This window comes from Phallusia mammillata, chromosome 2, assembly GCF_965637545.1.
Source record: "Phallusia mammillata chromosome 2, kaPhaMamm4.hap1.1, whole genome shotgun sequence".
In the NCBI taxonomy this organism is placed as follows: Eukaryota; Metazoa; Chordata; class Ascidiacea; order Phlebobranchia; family Ascidiidae; genus Phallusia; species Phallusia mammillata.
In genome coordinates, this window is record NC_137253.1 from 12,170,821 (window position 1) to 12,186,335 (window position 15,515).

General features: G+C 39.2%; 1 protein-coding gene across 1 annotated transcript in view; it reads left to right on the forward strand.

Annotated features, from left to right (window-relative positions):
• Positions 1-13,779, forward strand: part of LOC145212052 (nonsense-mediated mRNA decay factor SMG5-like) — a 29,044-nt gene extending 15,265 nt beyond the window's left edge. The window contains exons 23-28 of the mRNA XM_080080082.1: positions 2,966-3,188; positions 4,680-4,770; positions 10,426-10,515; positions 11,038-11,123; positions 12,853-12,941; positions 13,489-13,779. Of these exons, the coding sequence (XP_079936208.1) occupies positions 2,966-3,188; positions 4,680-4,770; positions 10,426-10,515; positions 11,038-11,123; positions 12,853-12,941; positions 13,489-13,539 (630 nt within the window). The 3' untranslated portion in view covers positions 13,540-13,779. The remainder of the gene's footprint in view (positions 1-2,965; positions 3,189-4,679; positions 4,771-10,425; positions 10,516-11,037; positions 11,124-12,852; positions 12,942-13,488) is intronic.
• The last annotated feature ends 1,736 nt before the right edge of the window (positions 13,780-15,515 follow it).

Below are 15,515 nucleotides of genomic sequence, written 5' to 3' on the forward strand. Positions count from 1 at the left end.
TTTAACTAGTAATCGACATTGGTTAGTCCGAAACTGAGCCTAATTCGAAAATATTTTTGGGCCGAAATTGGTCGGATTAACCGAGGTTTACTGTAGATTATTGTTTACGTCGTCACAAGGCAATATGCCATTCTACACAACACGGCTTAAACAACCCACAAACAAATTCGCTGATGTATATTTGCCCTAAAGTTGACAGGAGGAGCGATTTCACGCTCGGGAACTAATGCACCATAAAACAAACGCGAAAAATAGCTTACGTGTCGGTAATCAAGTCATCCGCCTCTGTGCTTGCCCACTTTGACGAACGGCAGTGGTCGACAAACAGGCAAACATAGCACGACGGTCTGTGGCCAAACACTGTGCTGGGGCACATTAGGTAAAGTCAATATTTGACGTCTGATGTTAAGTCTCTTGTCAGTTTCGAATTGTTTACTCAACCCGTGACGTGCTTCGCTTGTTGTTCGGCCAATGGGGGTGTGTTTGCTTATGGTTGAAGAAAGGATAGACAGATTTGAAGATATCAGGCATTTCGGGGAAAACACCGGGTTGGACACGTTTGTTGATGTTTCTAGAACCTTGTATAGTCTTGTTCTCTTAAACTTAGCTGCTGAATTATTGGAAAACGGGTGTCCATGTTTTTTGGCTAATCTGCGAATCCTATGTCTTGTATATTACAAATGCTTGAATTCGCATAAACAAGTTGTACCTTGAAACATATTGGACAGTTGCGTTTTCCAAAGTCGAATTGAAAACAGCCGAAAGGTGGCGCTGTTACTTCGTGATCGTAAAAAAACGATATGGGCAAAGGTGCTCTCTTTCATGCATAAATTTCTGACTGAGATTCATATTCTTGAGTGTGGCCTGGGTTCTAATCATTAGAAACCAAATCTTCAATTGGTCTGACTCGAACAAAGCATTAAAGCTATACGTCTTTCTACGTGATTTCTTCGTTCAAATTTTTATGCCTTGTTGCTACAAATCTGTTTTCTGATTTTTGTAAAATATTTTTAAAGAGACTCTTTAAACCACCTTAATAGTAACCAGTGTATGAAAAACATCAAATTGCGATCAATTGTTGTTCCCGAAAGCGCCCCGGGTGTTTAAAACTCCGAGTAAAAAAACAAGTACTGCAAAACCACGTATAGAGGAACCCCTTAATCGTTTAAAATCGATGTGGGAAAACCGTGAACGATCGTAATTTTTGTTTCCCAACTTGTTATAAGACCACTAACCATCTTGCTACACCGAAATTGCCATAATTTGTTTATCCGCACTTTGGTAAATCCAAGATATTATACTAAACACTTCGATTTGCATTTACGTTTTTTATGGTTTATGCTACCTCAACTCCAAACTGTCTTGGCTGTGATCATGGTCATTGTGCGGAAGTCCCGTTAAAGTGGTGGTAAATAGCCTATCCCTCTTGTATTTTGGCGTGCCTTGACAACGCGGCAACATTGTGGGAAACAATGTACTTACAGTTAATTGAAGTTGTATTGTTTAAAACTATCACAGCATGTTTTTTACAAACAGATTTGACTTTGTCCCTTTCTTTTGATACTGTCTGTAATACCGCAAGTGTTCTACCACTTTATAGTCATAAGCGTAGATCAGCATCTAAAGTCCCCTTGTAGGCCATTTTTACAAGTTTGTGACCCGACCTAGTGCACATAACACTGTAAACCGCAACATTGCCTTAAACATTCAAGCTGTACCAATTTTCGTACAAATATTTGGCGTTGACAAACACACAATATACACGATTAAATTTTGCAGTGTTGGCGCGATTCAAGTGCCAATGGTCTAACTTTAATCGGGGGTCGTGACATGTTAAAACCACATCATCAGTCATCAATCATTTCTGGCAAACCTAGGAGCTTATTGGACTGTGTTACGGCCTTTTACAATTTAATGAGTAATAACCGTGCGATATAAAAATGAGTTTTGAGAGAAACTGTACGGTTTGTTTACAAATCCCTCCACACACGTAAAACAAGCATTGCGCTGTTTTCGGTGATTGTCGTTTGACTACGTTGCTATGTCAAGTGTTTCTGTGTGTTTTTCGGGACTTTCTATGCTATACGGACTTCTCGAACCAAAGGGATGCTTTTTACCACACGAAGCAACGGTGGCAAGCCATTGTTTTCATTTTGCTGCCAGTTCCTCACTATTGTCAAGACGTTTGGTTAATGCAGTAGGTCGTATTTCGGAGGCTTTTTGCATTCATTTACTTGGAATTGCATGGCCATGTTGGACGTTTACCATTAAGTCAGTGGCCACGCAGTTATTTTATCGCTTTTTATTGCCGCATTGTCACCGTCTTGTCTCTCGATTACATGCAAGGCGCATTTCCCGGTAAGCCACTGCCCTGGTGGCCTTCGCGGTCCTGACCCGCCTGTAGACCAATGATACCTGTCAGATCAACCCCTTGCAACCAGAGCCCTTCCTGTCGCTTGACACACCACCAAACCAATGCCCCTGACAGGCTGCGCCCGCGAGTCAGATTTGTGATAATAAGAAACATACAAAACGTTGTAGCTGTAGCACAGTCGGCATAAATGCATACATTGGTTGTGGTGACACATGATAGAAATTAAACCTCCTTTTGCTTTTCATGCATTGGACCTACTAAGGAAGGCCTACCTAAAACGTTGTCTGATTTTAAAACCAATAATTGTTTAGAGCCACAGCGCGAAAAATATTACCTGTTACGTCCAGCCGAGTACAGGAGCATTAAGATAATAAGGTCTAAACGAAAAAAACGTCATTTTATGGCATTAAAACGCGTTTATGTCATTTAGTGGTTTATAACTTGCCGACAAACCGGTACTTCTTGTGTTATTCCCTACTTTGCCTTACGGCATTCCTCGGTCACTCAATTAATAACCAAGTAAAATAAGTTTGGCCGTGTTTGTATGTTTCGCTACACAACAGACGCTTATTCTGTCTGTTTATAACCCAGGCGGTCGAAGCAATGCGAAAACACCGTTTGATGAAGGACATGGCAACGTCGCGCCTTCGCAGCGAGGTAGAGGCGCTCGAGTCGTCGCTTGGAAACCAGAGGTCACGTGACAGCGCTCTTTGCCTCCATCTTGTGCCAACTGTTGCTGCGCTTTGTCACGAGCTGAATTGTGTGAGGAAGTTGGTGGCCAGCGAAAGATTCTTTGTAACCATCCCGAAAACAGGTAAGTTTGTGTTGTTTTGAATTAAAGCGTCAGGGAATAGATTACAAAACGGGTTGCATTTTTTTATATTTATGGGATAGAAGAATTTTTTTCTCACAAACATTTCAAAAAAATGTTAAACTCTCTTATTATTTTGGATGTTTTACACATTATAAAGTTGGCGAAAAATGGGGTTAAAACTACCTTTCGGACTCTTTTTTCGCGTTTACCAAAAATTAGAAGCACAGAGTCGCATGTAACTTGCTGAAAAAAGATCGTACATAACTGCACTATATTGCATCAAAGCTGCAATTAAAATTTGGTGCGGGGCGACTGCTGGTACCCAAATTCTATCCTCGAGAGTCGCTAAACACTCGACCCATCCTCAAACGGGCATCCAAACTTCTTGCTTAGATATTTAATAACCACATATTTCGCCACTATAAAGCGACAAGTACAAGGTTACAGGGTCGTAATCACACCTCAACACTGCGTGCGAATCTTTGAGTCTGGCATCGACCGGAACTCGGTGATCGCTTGGCCGTCATCGCCTCACGTTAATTATACGTCGTCCAATCAAATCCCGGCATTCGCGGTCACGTGCGAGTGCGACAGGTGGCGAGGTGTTACATGCAAATTTTTGTATCAGAAGATTTCTTTACTTTATGACCCTGTTACTGCTGGATATAAAAGTGTTTCTTTTTTTAATTTTTGACCGTAGAATTGGGTCTCTTTTTTGTGGAAACGTGCAAAAATATATATGCGAAGTTTGAAGCGGACCCAAGATTCGGTCCCTGGTCGAACCCGAAAGTACAATCCCTTAATGTTTTTTTAAACAAGGCCTGAACGTTGATAAAATTACTACCTAAATGAGCACGTGTGTGAATTAAAGTCTGGCCCAAAACTAATGTAAAGCTTACCCTCAATTTAATTCCCTATATAAGTTCCAATTCTTCAAAATCTCACCCTTAGTTAATGAACGGCTTATAGGTTTAAAAACTATTCACCAACACCCAAAAGCTTGCCAAACATTTTCTTTGTCCTGGTTTGTCAAAACGTTTGGACAAACTGGCATTAGAACTTATTATTTAACATCTTTGTATAGTTTAGCAAATGTTCATCATTGTTACTTTTAAGACATCGTCAGTATCACTTAAGCAACTGGTCGTCTTGTATTGTAATAACTGCGCTCGCGCATACGTTAAAACAAGGGCCCTCTGGTTATTATGTTGAAATCAATGCCTTCATCAGTCTAATGGGTAGATGTTTCTCAATGGGTTCGACAGGTAATGACAGTCCTACTTCCTTTGATGAATAAAATCGCTACAAATTACATTTTGACCTTTGAACTGCATCTGACCTTCGACCTGTTCGATTTTGAAAAATCAGTGCTGTGTCTTGTCAGCTATTTAAATGTATAATCCAGAGTTAGGTTATAATGCCAGAAAACAAGAACTTTTTAGTGTTAAATTATAAGAAAACTATTTTAATTTATTTAAATCTATTTTTTAGTGGTTGATGGACTCGACTTCTTGAAGAAAGAATCACCTGGAGCAAGGGAAGCGATCCGATATCTTGAAAGCGAATTCAAACGAGGAAACAGGTCAGTTCTCATTGTAATATGCAAATGACAGACAAAATATTTCATTTCTCATATGTTGTGTCGTGTCCTATACCGACAGCCAATCCGGTTCCAAACGAAAAACGAATTGTAAAAATTGTAAAACATACAAAGTACAAAACATTCAAAAACTGTCACTTGTTAGGGCGATGTTGAATAGACTTAGAAGTTTGGTAATTGATATGAGCACTCACTGCAAAGTGTCACCTTAACCTATTAGCCTATTCGTTAAAATGTTTGCCTTTTCCATCTTCTGCAGACGTTGAAAAACTGCCTTGAATTCGTCGCTTTCCGAGAAACCAAAATCCGCAAAAAATTGTAACCAAAAATGTGCGACATGTTTCCAATGGCCACATACATGATAGACATGATATGCGAGCCCCCGCAAATTTTTAATTCAATATGTCTTGGTTTGACCCAAACCACCACTCTATCAGTCAGCGGTGTGATAAATGACAGCCGACCTTAGCGGGTCCTATGTTGCGGAATTACGCCTGTGTGGCGGTAATTTGACGCACTGTGGTTGGTTGACCCATTCCTAGGTAACCGATCACCTGACCTTCCCTTTTTTGCTACCGTGTAGGCCGGATATTGCGGCTTGTCTGTGAGTTCTGTACAGTTTTCGGCATTTTGAGGGCGAAGGCTGTGGTTTGGAAAGGAAGGCTTACGGCGCTTGTTTCGTTTTGCCGTTTGATAACATTTTTAAAGCGGTTTCATAGCAGCGCAGCTCTCCCGAACGTGCTGCATGCACACGCCTACTGTTGTTAACATTTTTCAAGTGTTTCATACCTGGTGTGTTTTGCACCTTTTACCATTATGCTGAACTTAACTAAGTTCTTGACTTCAGAAAGGGCGTCCCCATTGTTAAAAACAGGCGACTAAGTACGGATAATTCCAAATTTTGCATCCTTGTTTTTGCTATTCCTGCTAGGCATAAAAAACTTTCCAGGAAGGACCCATTCTTTTGTTACCAAAACTACATAAAAAGCGTTTTCATGTGATTCTAACCTAAATTAAATTAAAAGATGTACAAAGGACGACTTGGGTGATTTTGATGTACGATGAGCTGAATAAACAGATAAATAAACAGCAAAAAAAATCTGAACAGATTTTCCTATTTTCTTTGCATCTTAAACCTATTTTCTCACCGACCCATTACCGCAAACATTACCCACCTTATTCTCCCCCTATACTCTGGCCTTCCGTAACCCACACCACCTCAATTAACCCTAAAAAGCCGTTCGCAGCGCAATCGACACTGACGGGGCAAAATTGTAAAACTCAAGATATCGAAAAGTTCATCAAATGTTTTTCTCCCACGGCCTGTGTCTGCCACCTCGGCTAATAGGATAATAGCTAGTGTTGGCCTAAGTGGTCGCTTGTCCGTCTTACGCACACGTGCAGGAGGCCTGGTAACCAACGTTTAACCTTGCGTAGTTGCGGTGGCAAACGATCTCCTTTGAACTGGTGTCAGCTTCCGTGCCAAGTGCGTGGATCCCCTTTGTACTACGAGCGACCTGGTGGACTAAAACACAGCCATCTGCTACTGAAATGCGTTGTGCAACAACTATACAAAACTAATGAACTAAATAATGCTCTTTTGGCAAATGTATTGTTTCAACCAACGTTTCACGTCCTCTTCAGGTTTATGCGTTTTTTTTTACTTTTGGAGTGTTATTACCCTGACAAAGACGACCTAAACAGGACGTTGAAACATCGGTTGAAACAATACAGTTGTCAAATAGGGATTATTTAGTTCATACATTATGCCTGGCAGCAACAGTTTATGTACAAAACTTAGTCGTTCTGTTGAAATTTTTTGGGGGTTCGGAAGTACTTCCGTCTTTGCCTAATTTCTACTTATAGCCCCTAAAAGAATGTGTCGCATATTAGACTGGAGACTGTAAACTTAGATAAAGTCGTTCAGCATTTTGTTTAAGTTATTGGTTCTTTTTCACCGGGTATTCTCTTGTTTAGAACAAAATAATACCTCGTAGTTTCCTAAACCCACTTATCCCGCATCTTAACAAATGTCTACATTCTAGCACTAAACCATGTTAAATTTACCCAAGGTTTGGAAATTCTGGTATTGAGACATATGTATTTCACCAAAGTAATAGCCACCTTAGGTTACAAAGCGGGTAATCAATGGAAAAAATATCTATATTTATGCCTGTTTATCATTTACTAAGTGTTTGATGATGTGTAGTTGCATAACACACTTGGAACAGTTACAATGTTTATTGTGTTGCATTATTCCCAGCACACACTCAACGTATAACTAAACACGAAAAGTCATTTGTGTGTATTTTTTGAACAAAAGTTCCAACCCAATGGTGGGAAACTTCAAAAGCGTTTCGCCCAACGCTAATCATCGCAAAACTTTAACGCTGTTGTTAATTGTATTACCCATAGGCCGCTGTCCAGTTCTACAGTGCCGTGTTTTAAAATAACCCTGTGCAATCACTTTACCATTAGCTCAGCACACATTGGATAACGGACTTTGTTTAAAGAGATCAGGTGGTTTTGCATGATTAACAAAGTTTCAAAATAGAATTTTTAAATAGAATTTTTTTTTCAAAGTTACTCGGCATTCTACGTACGTATCAACAAAATGGTATTAAATGTACAAGATGTGGATAACCAACGTTATTATGCCAGTGTCGGTTTATCGAGACCAATGAATTTTGATTGGTCTGCTTTGACATGCCCGAAAGGCTGCATATATGTTAATATCTGACTTCTGTTGTGGATTTAAGTCTTACCCAATGCTGCGTTTGGACCTACTCTGCGTGTATCAAAAACCTATATTACCCTTCTGTAAATAGTTAGGCCGTACCGTGTACCTCGCCCCCATGGGTAGTCAACACGCCCAGTTACAGTTCACCCCTCCAGCAGCCGCAAACATTACACTCAAATGCAGTTTACTGTTGACTCGGCGCGGTAATCTATTTGCTTGCGCCATCGCCTAATATTGACCTGTACGCGGCCGACGAGCGTTCAGTTTGCCGAGCTAGCAAAGTTCGACTGAGTCATTGTTGTTCGTTCAGTGCCGAAGTTCGCTATTGTCGTAATGGAGCTATGAACTGCTGCCGCGATCTGCTTATAGCATCGCTGTGTAAGCATGTAATAAAACGCAGTAGCATGTTTCGCAAACCCCTCGATTTTTGTGTGTTTATTTTGCTGACGTTTGCACTCTGCGGTATGTTACCTTACCTGGAATCCAAGGCTGTTGATAAAAATTTGCTCGTGCTATTATCATGCCATGTTGTTTGGATTCGTAACGTTTTTGATTTTCTCTTTGGACCCTTGTGTTTGTGGTAATGTGTCCTTACGTGACTTAAAAGTAAAGCAAACACGTCTTCGGTGTTCAATGACTTTGTGCCACAATTTTGATGGTCATTTTTTTACCCATTATGAACCCGATCCGTTTTCTGTACAACTCAAGGCATCCGAAGCTGTGAATGGCAGTTCTGTAAAACGTAAAGTCAATTTCGATGATTTCTAACCCAATATTCCAGTTAAATTCCTTTTGGGCCTGAGAGAAAGACAGTACCAATACAATAACACAGTTCCCAACCTTTTTAACAAAATTTCTTAAATTACAATTAAAAACAATATTACTTCTTCCTTACATACCATTACGAAAAAGGGCGACGCAAAATTAAATAAACAACCTTTAGGATAAGACCTTATATCGAACTAATACTCTCAGAAGGCCTTGTGTATAAACCACATTCAATATAAATTTTAATTTCTCTGAAGTTCAAAAAGTCATTCCAAAGGACCCAGCTCAGGAGCCCCTGTAATATGGGCTGCCTAAAGTTCAATACCCCCAGTATGTTAATCATTTTCATTTCAGAACTTTTTATCTTCGTTTGTTTAATGATTACAACACAGTTTGACTAATAGAAAGAGAATTTAAAAAATCCCCAAATGTAAACAATACGTGAGGTATGTTAAACCAGTTCACAGAACGACGTGTTTGTTCCACTAAGCCACCAAGGCCTTCTGATCCATACTTGTGTTTCAATCACATCACGACCTTTGCAGAACCACATCTCTGGCCTTGATTTCATCTAATTTAATCTCATTTCGTAGCCACAGTTATCGCAACTATGGTATAGAAGCCACCTTCGAGAGATCTACTTGCTCGCAATACACCTACATGCTCATCGGACGCGCAGTTCTGCGTTTATTTGTACGGATGCAAGGATTACTAAGAAGGTCGAGCGCGGACCACACGAGATCGAATAAAGCCTGAGTTAATCCGCGGCTAATCCGCGCTCAAATTCCCGCGTCTTCCTGCATACGAATTTGCATACTATGTGGGAAAGCGGGATGGTGTCTTTGTGTGTAAAATGATGTTTTAAATGTAAAAGTCTAATTGGACGTGACGGGTTCGACGAATAAACAAACTACATTGTGGTATGTGTGTGGTATTTCAAACCACGTATATCAGTGTTATTTGCAGCTAAATACCCGGCTATCCCGAAATGATTCACGTATTTTGCCAGTCGTAAGAAATCCACTCAATATTAAATTAATTAAAGGTTTCCACAATCCGTCTCCAAGCGAGGAAACTCTCGCCCTAGATATGCTGACTCGGCGGCAAAAACCTAACGTTTGTGGTGACAACACCGGTTTGCGGTTACGAATCGTGCTCAAGCCCGCTAAGCAAGACAGGCTTCGCGGAAAACTGGTCTGACTTGCGGTTGCTGGTGTTTTTGTGTGTTAGCAGCATTAACGTCGAAAGTTCAGTCCGCGATTCGTTGTACCGACGACCTAAAGCGCTTTACTTGGCCCTGTCAAAACCGCTGCATTTTTCAGCAATATTAAGTTTGCGGCTAACGGTCTGATGCTACTGTGGTGCGTGTGGTATTTTAATGTCACATGATGGGTCGCTTTTCACATAGGTGATACATTGTTTGCAGTTTTTTTTCACTGGCTTAATGATTTATTGTCACCTATAGGTATACTGGTAAAGAAACAACGTATGTGTGTATAGTTATACATTGTGCATTTCCACTCCAGCCACAGGACCCTAAAACGAAACTGAAACAAAGGCTGTGCAGTTGTTACATTACAATGCAAATAAATGCATAGTTTCAAATATGGTACAATTTGGTTGAAAACAAATCAGAAAACTTACAATCCGCCCATTTTTGTGCTACACAACGCGTTTAACTCACTAGCAACGACGTTTGTGACTACACTGTTTGTACTTAATGTTTCAAGCAACACACAAAACACTGCCACCAACAACGAATTTTTACATTTCAACCATGTTTTTTGCTAGATACCAACTGCTTTTGTGTGCTCCCCAAATACTTATGTTCCTATCATAAGCGTTTTTGTGTGAAATGTGGATGTTTATTATACCGACAGTTCATTACATTTTTTTCAAGTCAGGGATGTAAACTGTGATTGGTTCCAATGTACAACTGCAGAATACGTCCCACTACAGCAATTTCGTTTAACTGAAAAATATACAATATATCGTGCAAAATATCATTTAGAGTTCAGCGAGCAACTGAAACAATTCTTAAACAAAAGCTTATGTGTTTCTAAAATTAGTTTTACAAAAATACACAAAACAACAATGGGCTTTATTTTCACGTCTAACTTTCCGTACAGGTACATCCGTGCACAAGGGACAGACGAAGAGGCCGAGGGTTGTGCTAAGGGAGAACCACCGAAGCTGAGGCGTACCGACATGGCTGCATGGTGAGTGTGGGTTGAAACAGCAACGCTGCGTGACCCACGCATGCGCAGTACCGACCGAACGTTTGATATCCGTGTTGGAAGACGCTCTTCGCTCCACCCACTGAAATGTTTAAACTAAATGGAAAATGTAGTCGAATTTGTTGCATCATTTTTTCAGGGTTTCTTCTAACACCTCTACCAACCGTGTCACGGGCTATTAAGATGTGTAAAAAAGCGGGGGTAATATGTCTTCTTGCGAAACAGATGTTAAAATGAAAGAGACTATTTTGTATGGCATCTTGGTGTAGAAAAATATTACAACTATTACCTTTGTTTCTATTTTTTAATTTAGTCATTAGTTCATACATGTTTTTACAAAAAAACTATTTTTATGGGTGCAACTGTGACTATAATCATTAAAATAAACATGTTGCGCTAACAAACAAGTTTTTGCTTTGTTTATTATTTTGTCACATTTATACTTTCGAGTTTCGACATCTTCAATAGCCAGTTAAACAATTTTCATGACATAACTTTTCTCAGGCGCTTGTATCGAATCTTGGAGTGTTGCCGATTTCTTATGCAAAAAGAAGCAAAGAAGACCAAAACGGACGTATCAGAGCACAACGGTACAACCATATCAATTAACAAATAAGCCTGCAAAATGCAATACTGCTAATGACACAATAAACCATTCCAGTCTGCATGCTAAGCCGAATTCAAACTAATCAAATACTCCTAAATTCCCTAAGATGGTATTTTATAGTAATTTTTTTAAGCGATAGGTTGTCTACAGATGTATGCTAAAGTCCATTCATGCCAAAATACTTTATTATGGGTCCCCTTCCCTGAAGGGGACACATATTGTTTTTGTCTATCTTTTTTTCCGTCTAACGCGGATTTGTTCCCACGTTTTGGTCAAGAAAGAATGGTTCAAACTTTTTCAAATTTACACACATTATAGATATTGGTCTAGAGATGGTCCATGTGATTTTTGACCCCGTTTGATCCGTCGGTTCACCCACAACCCCAAAATAATAAGTTTTAGGCCAGAAATACAAGCCCTAATGTGCTCAAATGTAAAACAATTGTTTGCAGTAGGTTATTCGCTTAGTATTGAAAAATGTGCCTTAATCGGCCAAATAGTTACTTTTACAGCCCATAATATGTGTACACTGTCAGTCAGATAGAAGTCTCAACTCTCAAGGTAGTAATTCACTTGTTTACGATTAGGGCGGGTGAATGCAGCGGGAGTGCTCAGAATTCACTTGTTTACGATTAAGGCGGGTGAATGCAGCGGGAATGCCCAGCTTGACGTCTTGACGGACGTTTTACGAGACAGTCGTGTTGGTGATTAGAAATCAGCTGTTTTTGCGCTGCTATGCTATGTCGTTTTATTAAGTTATCAAGCACATTTTCAGTTTTGGAAAATTGTGTTTAAAAACTGACCTTGAACGACAATATCAAGGTCAAAGCATGAGATTAAATTGAAAGTATTTTTCCTGTTCTTATTTACTGTTTTTTTTGTAATTATATGACAATAATGATGCAAAAGAAAGTTGGGTTAAGGCTAAAGTCGGTTAAGTTTTTCCTCAAGAATCTAAAAATAACCAGGATGTATGTTTACCATAAATCCGCACAAACACGCGCGTGGGGACCCATTCGTTTTTGCTTGCAAAAACAATCATATGTGTAGATCAAATGATGTGTATAGTAAATTGTTAAATATCTAACAATGATTGTGCCCTATTTTTACTGTTACCAAATCGCATATGCATATGTGTGAGGACCCATTAGATTATGCTTGCAGAAACAATTATGTTATAAAGTGCCAGGAAAAAGATAGGGACCCAACGAAATGTAGGTGCCAAATATATATCCATTATAAATATAGTAAATGGTATATGTGATACATCGTTAAATATGATGTAGTATATATAAACTGGCAATATATAGGAAAACCACTGTTCTATTTCTAATGAAGGGGGGCTAAAATACTTCATGACTTCTGCTATAGCAAGGGAACTTATACATACAGCTGTAAACAATTTCCTACTATTATCTCATTCTATGTAAATGCAATTTTTCACTTTACCCACAAACAATACCACCTAACATGGAGTAACCAATTTGCGCATCAATGCCTACACTACAGTGCTTCATCAATTTGCCACATTTTACCACATAAACTTAAATTCTCCTTTGGGTGAAGCAGTTACATGAGGCAGCAATGATTTTTCGCCCGCCAACCAAGCCTCCATCGACCGCATAATTGCTCCCTGTCTACCTTTTTCGTATTGTTCGCGGTCACCTTGGAAACTTGACGGTATAATTGTATTCAAATCAATTTTTGTGCAGGTATCGTCGCCATTTTGACCCGAGAAACTGATTCCTACACAACGGAACAATCTACGGCCCTCGCTGCAGCGAAAAGTCTTGGAATACAGGTGAAACTTTTAATTAGATTCAGGTCAAATTATTGAAGATTCTGTAATGTGTTTTGTATGTTCTTAAAGAAGTGATTTTCAGATCTATTTTGATTCTAAACAATCCTGCCATAGTAAATATCAATGTGATAAGATACCCAGAGTTGTAAGTAGGGTAGGGTCCGGGCTTAAATTGAATAAAACGGAGCATTATGATATCTGTCTAATTATTTGTGCTTTGGAATTAGCTCGCTTCGAAATAAGAAATTAACCACATAAACTTCCGTATATGTAGAGTCTGCAAGACTGCGGAAAATGGGTCTTGCTTGGTTACAGCTCTTCCTGTTAAATTAAAATTTCAGCTTGTTCTATTTCATTTGCGTGCTTTGAAATTGCTCTGACAATAATTAAGTTTATACGGGTTTGGTAAATACGTTTTGAGTTACAAATCTCAACATAGGTAGTGAATATGCTAACATAGGCCTAACTGTGCTATTTTTGCTACCAGAATCAATGAACTATTATAAAACTGGCCTTACTAACTTATACTGACTATTTGTTTGAACAGGTAAACAGTGCACTGACCTTCAGCAAATCATGGACCAAGATAGAAACCTGAATGCCGATGTACATATTCAACGCACATCCCGTCAATGCACATTTTACCCGGTATCGGGACGAAATTTTATGCAAAGGCGTTTGATTTTGTACCAATCCATTTTGTTTTTATCGCACATTTGCATCGTGCATAGCGCACATCTGATTTTATTGTCATCTCATTTAAATCAAAATAAATTGATTTTCACCCATTTGGTTGCATGTGCCCGTTTCTATCGTCTCATATACAAGAAGAAAATTATCGCGTGTGTTTGATTTTGCATTATCCCGTTAGGCAGACTAAGTGCAGTTGAGGTGTTGTAGGTAGAACGCTGTACGTTTTTACAAATAACAGTCAGTTTCATTTTTCTGAGGACCATGGCCGCAAAAGAGACCGACAGCTAAAAAACTTTACGATGTGTTTCACACCACAAAAAATCAACTAAATTCTGATTTTGTAGCTTTCTGAAAACAACTTGCTATAGTGTTAAATTATTCCATCTGCTAAGAATGGTGCTGAGGTTTTCAAGGTGCATTCGTACCAGATCAATACTTGGGAGTTTTGCACTGGAAAAACGTGCCCTTAAAAAAAATATTGAATCAAACTTGAACTATACGTCATGGTCAGTTGTGGTGGTGATTCGCTTAAAAGTATAACACTGTGTGGAACAACCATCCGATAAAACACTAGATAAATTTTCCATTATTCAATAATATTTTAAAAAAATAGAGCTGATGACCAAAGATCTTCAATCATTTGCAGACGGAAACTTCCAAGCAAAAATAACACAACACTATAATCTTTTAGTGCCAAAACGCCACACCAACAATCAACACCATTCAAAATTTGAAAATGGGTAAAATTAGCTTTCAAAAAGCGTGTGACTGGAAAATTTCTCCAACATTCGAAACTCAAACGTAACAAGGCGAACAAATTACAGCGCAATGGGTATTTGCGTTATAACGTGGATCACGTTTTCCAATTGACGTAAAGTGAATTTACGTCGGTGTGAGCGATTATGGTTGTTTAATCCGCCACTTTCGGGTTGTTTTTCCTCGCCTAAAGGGTTTCGCGTGACTCTGAACGTCGATAAACCGCAGGCACGTTTAACGACTACCTTTAAAAGTATGTTGATATACTGATGATGAATTAAAGTAAGGCTAGAACCGTTATTGTCACAAATTTATGTGGGAAATGAAAGTTCGGCTCACAAAGCTTAGGTAACAGAAAAAACGCACGTAAAGTAGGCCTATAACCAATTAAACTTGAGATTAAAAGGAACTACCCGCAGTCAAAAATCAATTGTAGCCATTTTGTTTTGAGAATATACGGATGAAACTTACAAGTAGCCTACTACTTACCTGAACAATTACGTCCTTTTTAACTAAAATGGACTCTTGAAAAATTGTGTTAATATTTAGTGTCTAAAGTTTCGTATTGGATTGCACAAGATTTCCCAAACGTGAATCACATTTTTAAATAATTGCAGCACTCGTTCCGTATCTACATAGTTGTAACATTTCAAGAAATTTTACAAGCTGCTATTTTTTACTTCCTAATTCCAAGGTGATTTTCAAACACTTATCTTCCAACGAGTTGTTATGGGTTTATATCTTTTACTTCTTTGCCATTTGTGCAACTGTGTCGCAACATCGAATCGATGGCTGACTCCAAATCGATCCTTTTTATTCCTACAGGGAATATCCCGTAATCTTTTAACGCGTCACAAGTCCCGCCAGGCCACAGCCCTCCAATTCGGCTTGATCAATTTTTATGACGTTCGATTGGTGGCGACGGCCACGGTGTCCCGCTGTGGGGCCGCCGGAGTCGCGGGAATCGGGCCTTAACAGCGGGCCATTCTTGTCTCCCGTCGGCGTCTGTCTTTTCCTCTGTCAAGGTTATCGATATTATTCAAGATTTTAAATGTAAAATTTTCATAGGTGAACGATACTTAATGGGTGAAATAAATGGTGTGAAATAAAAAATAAACTGTCAAG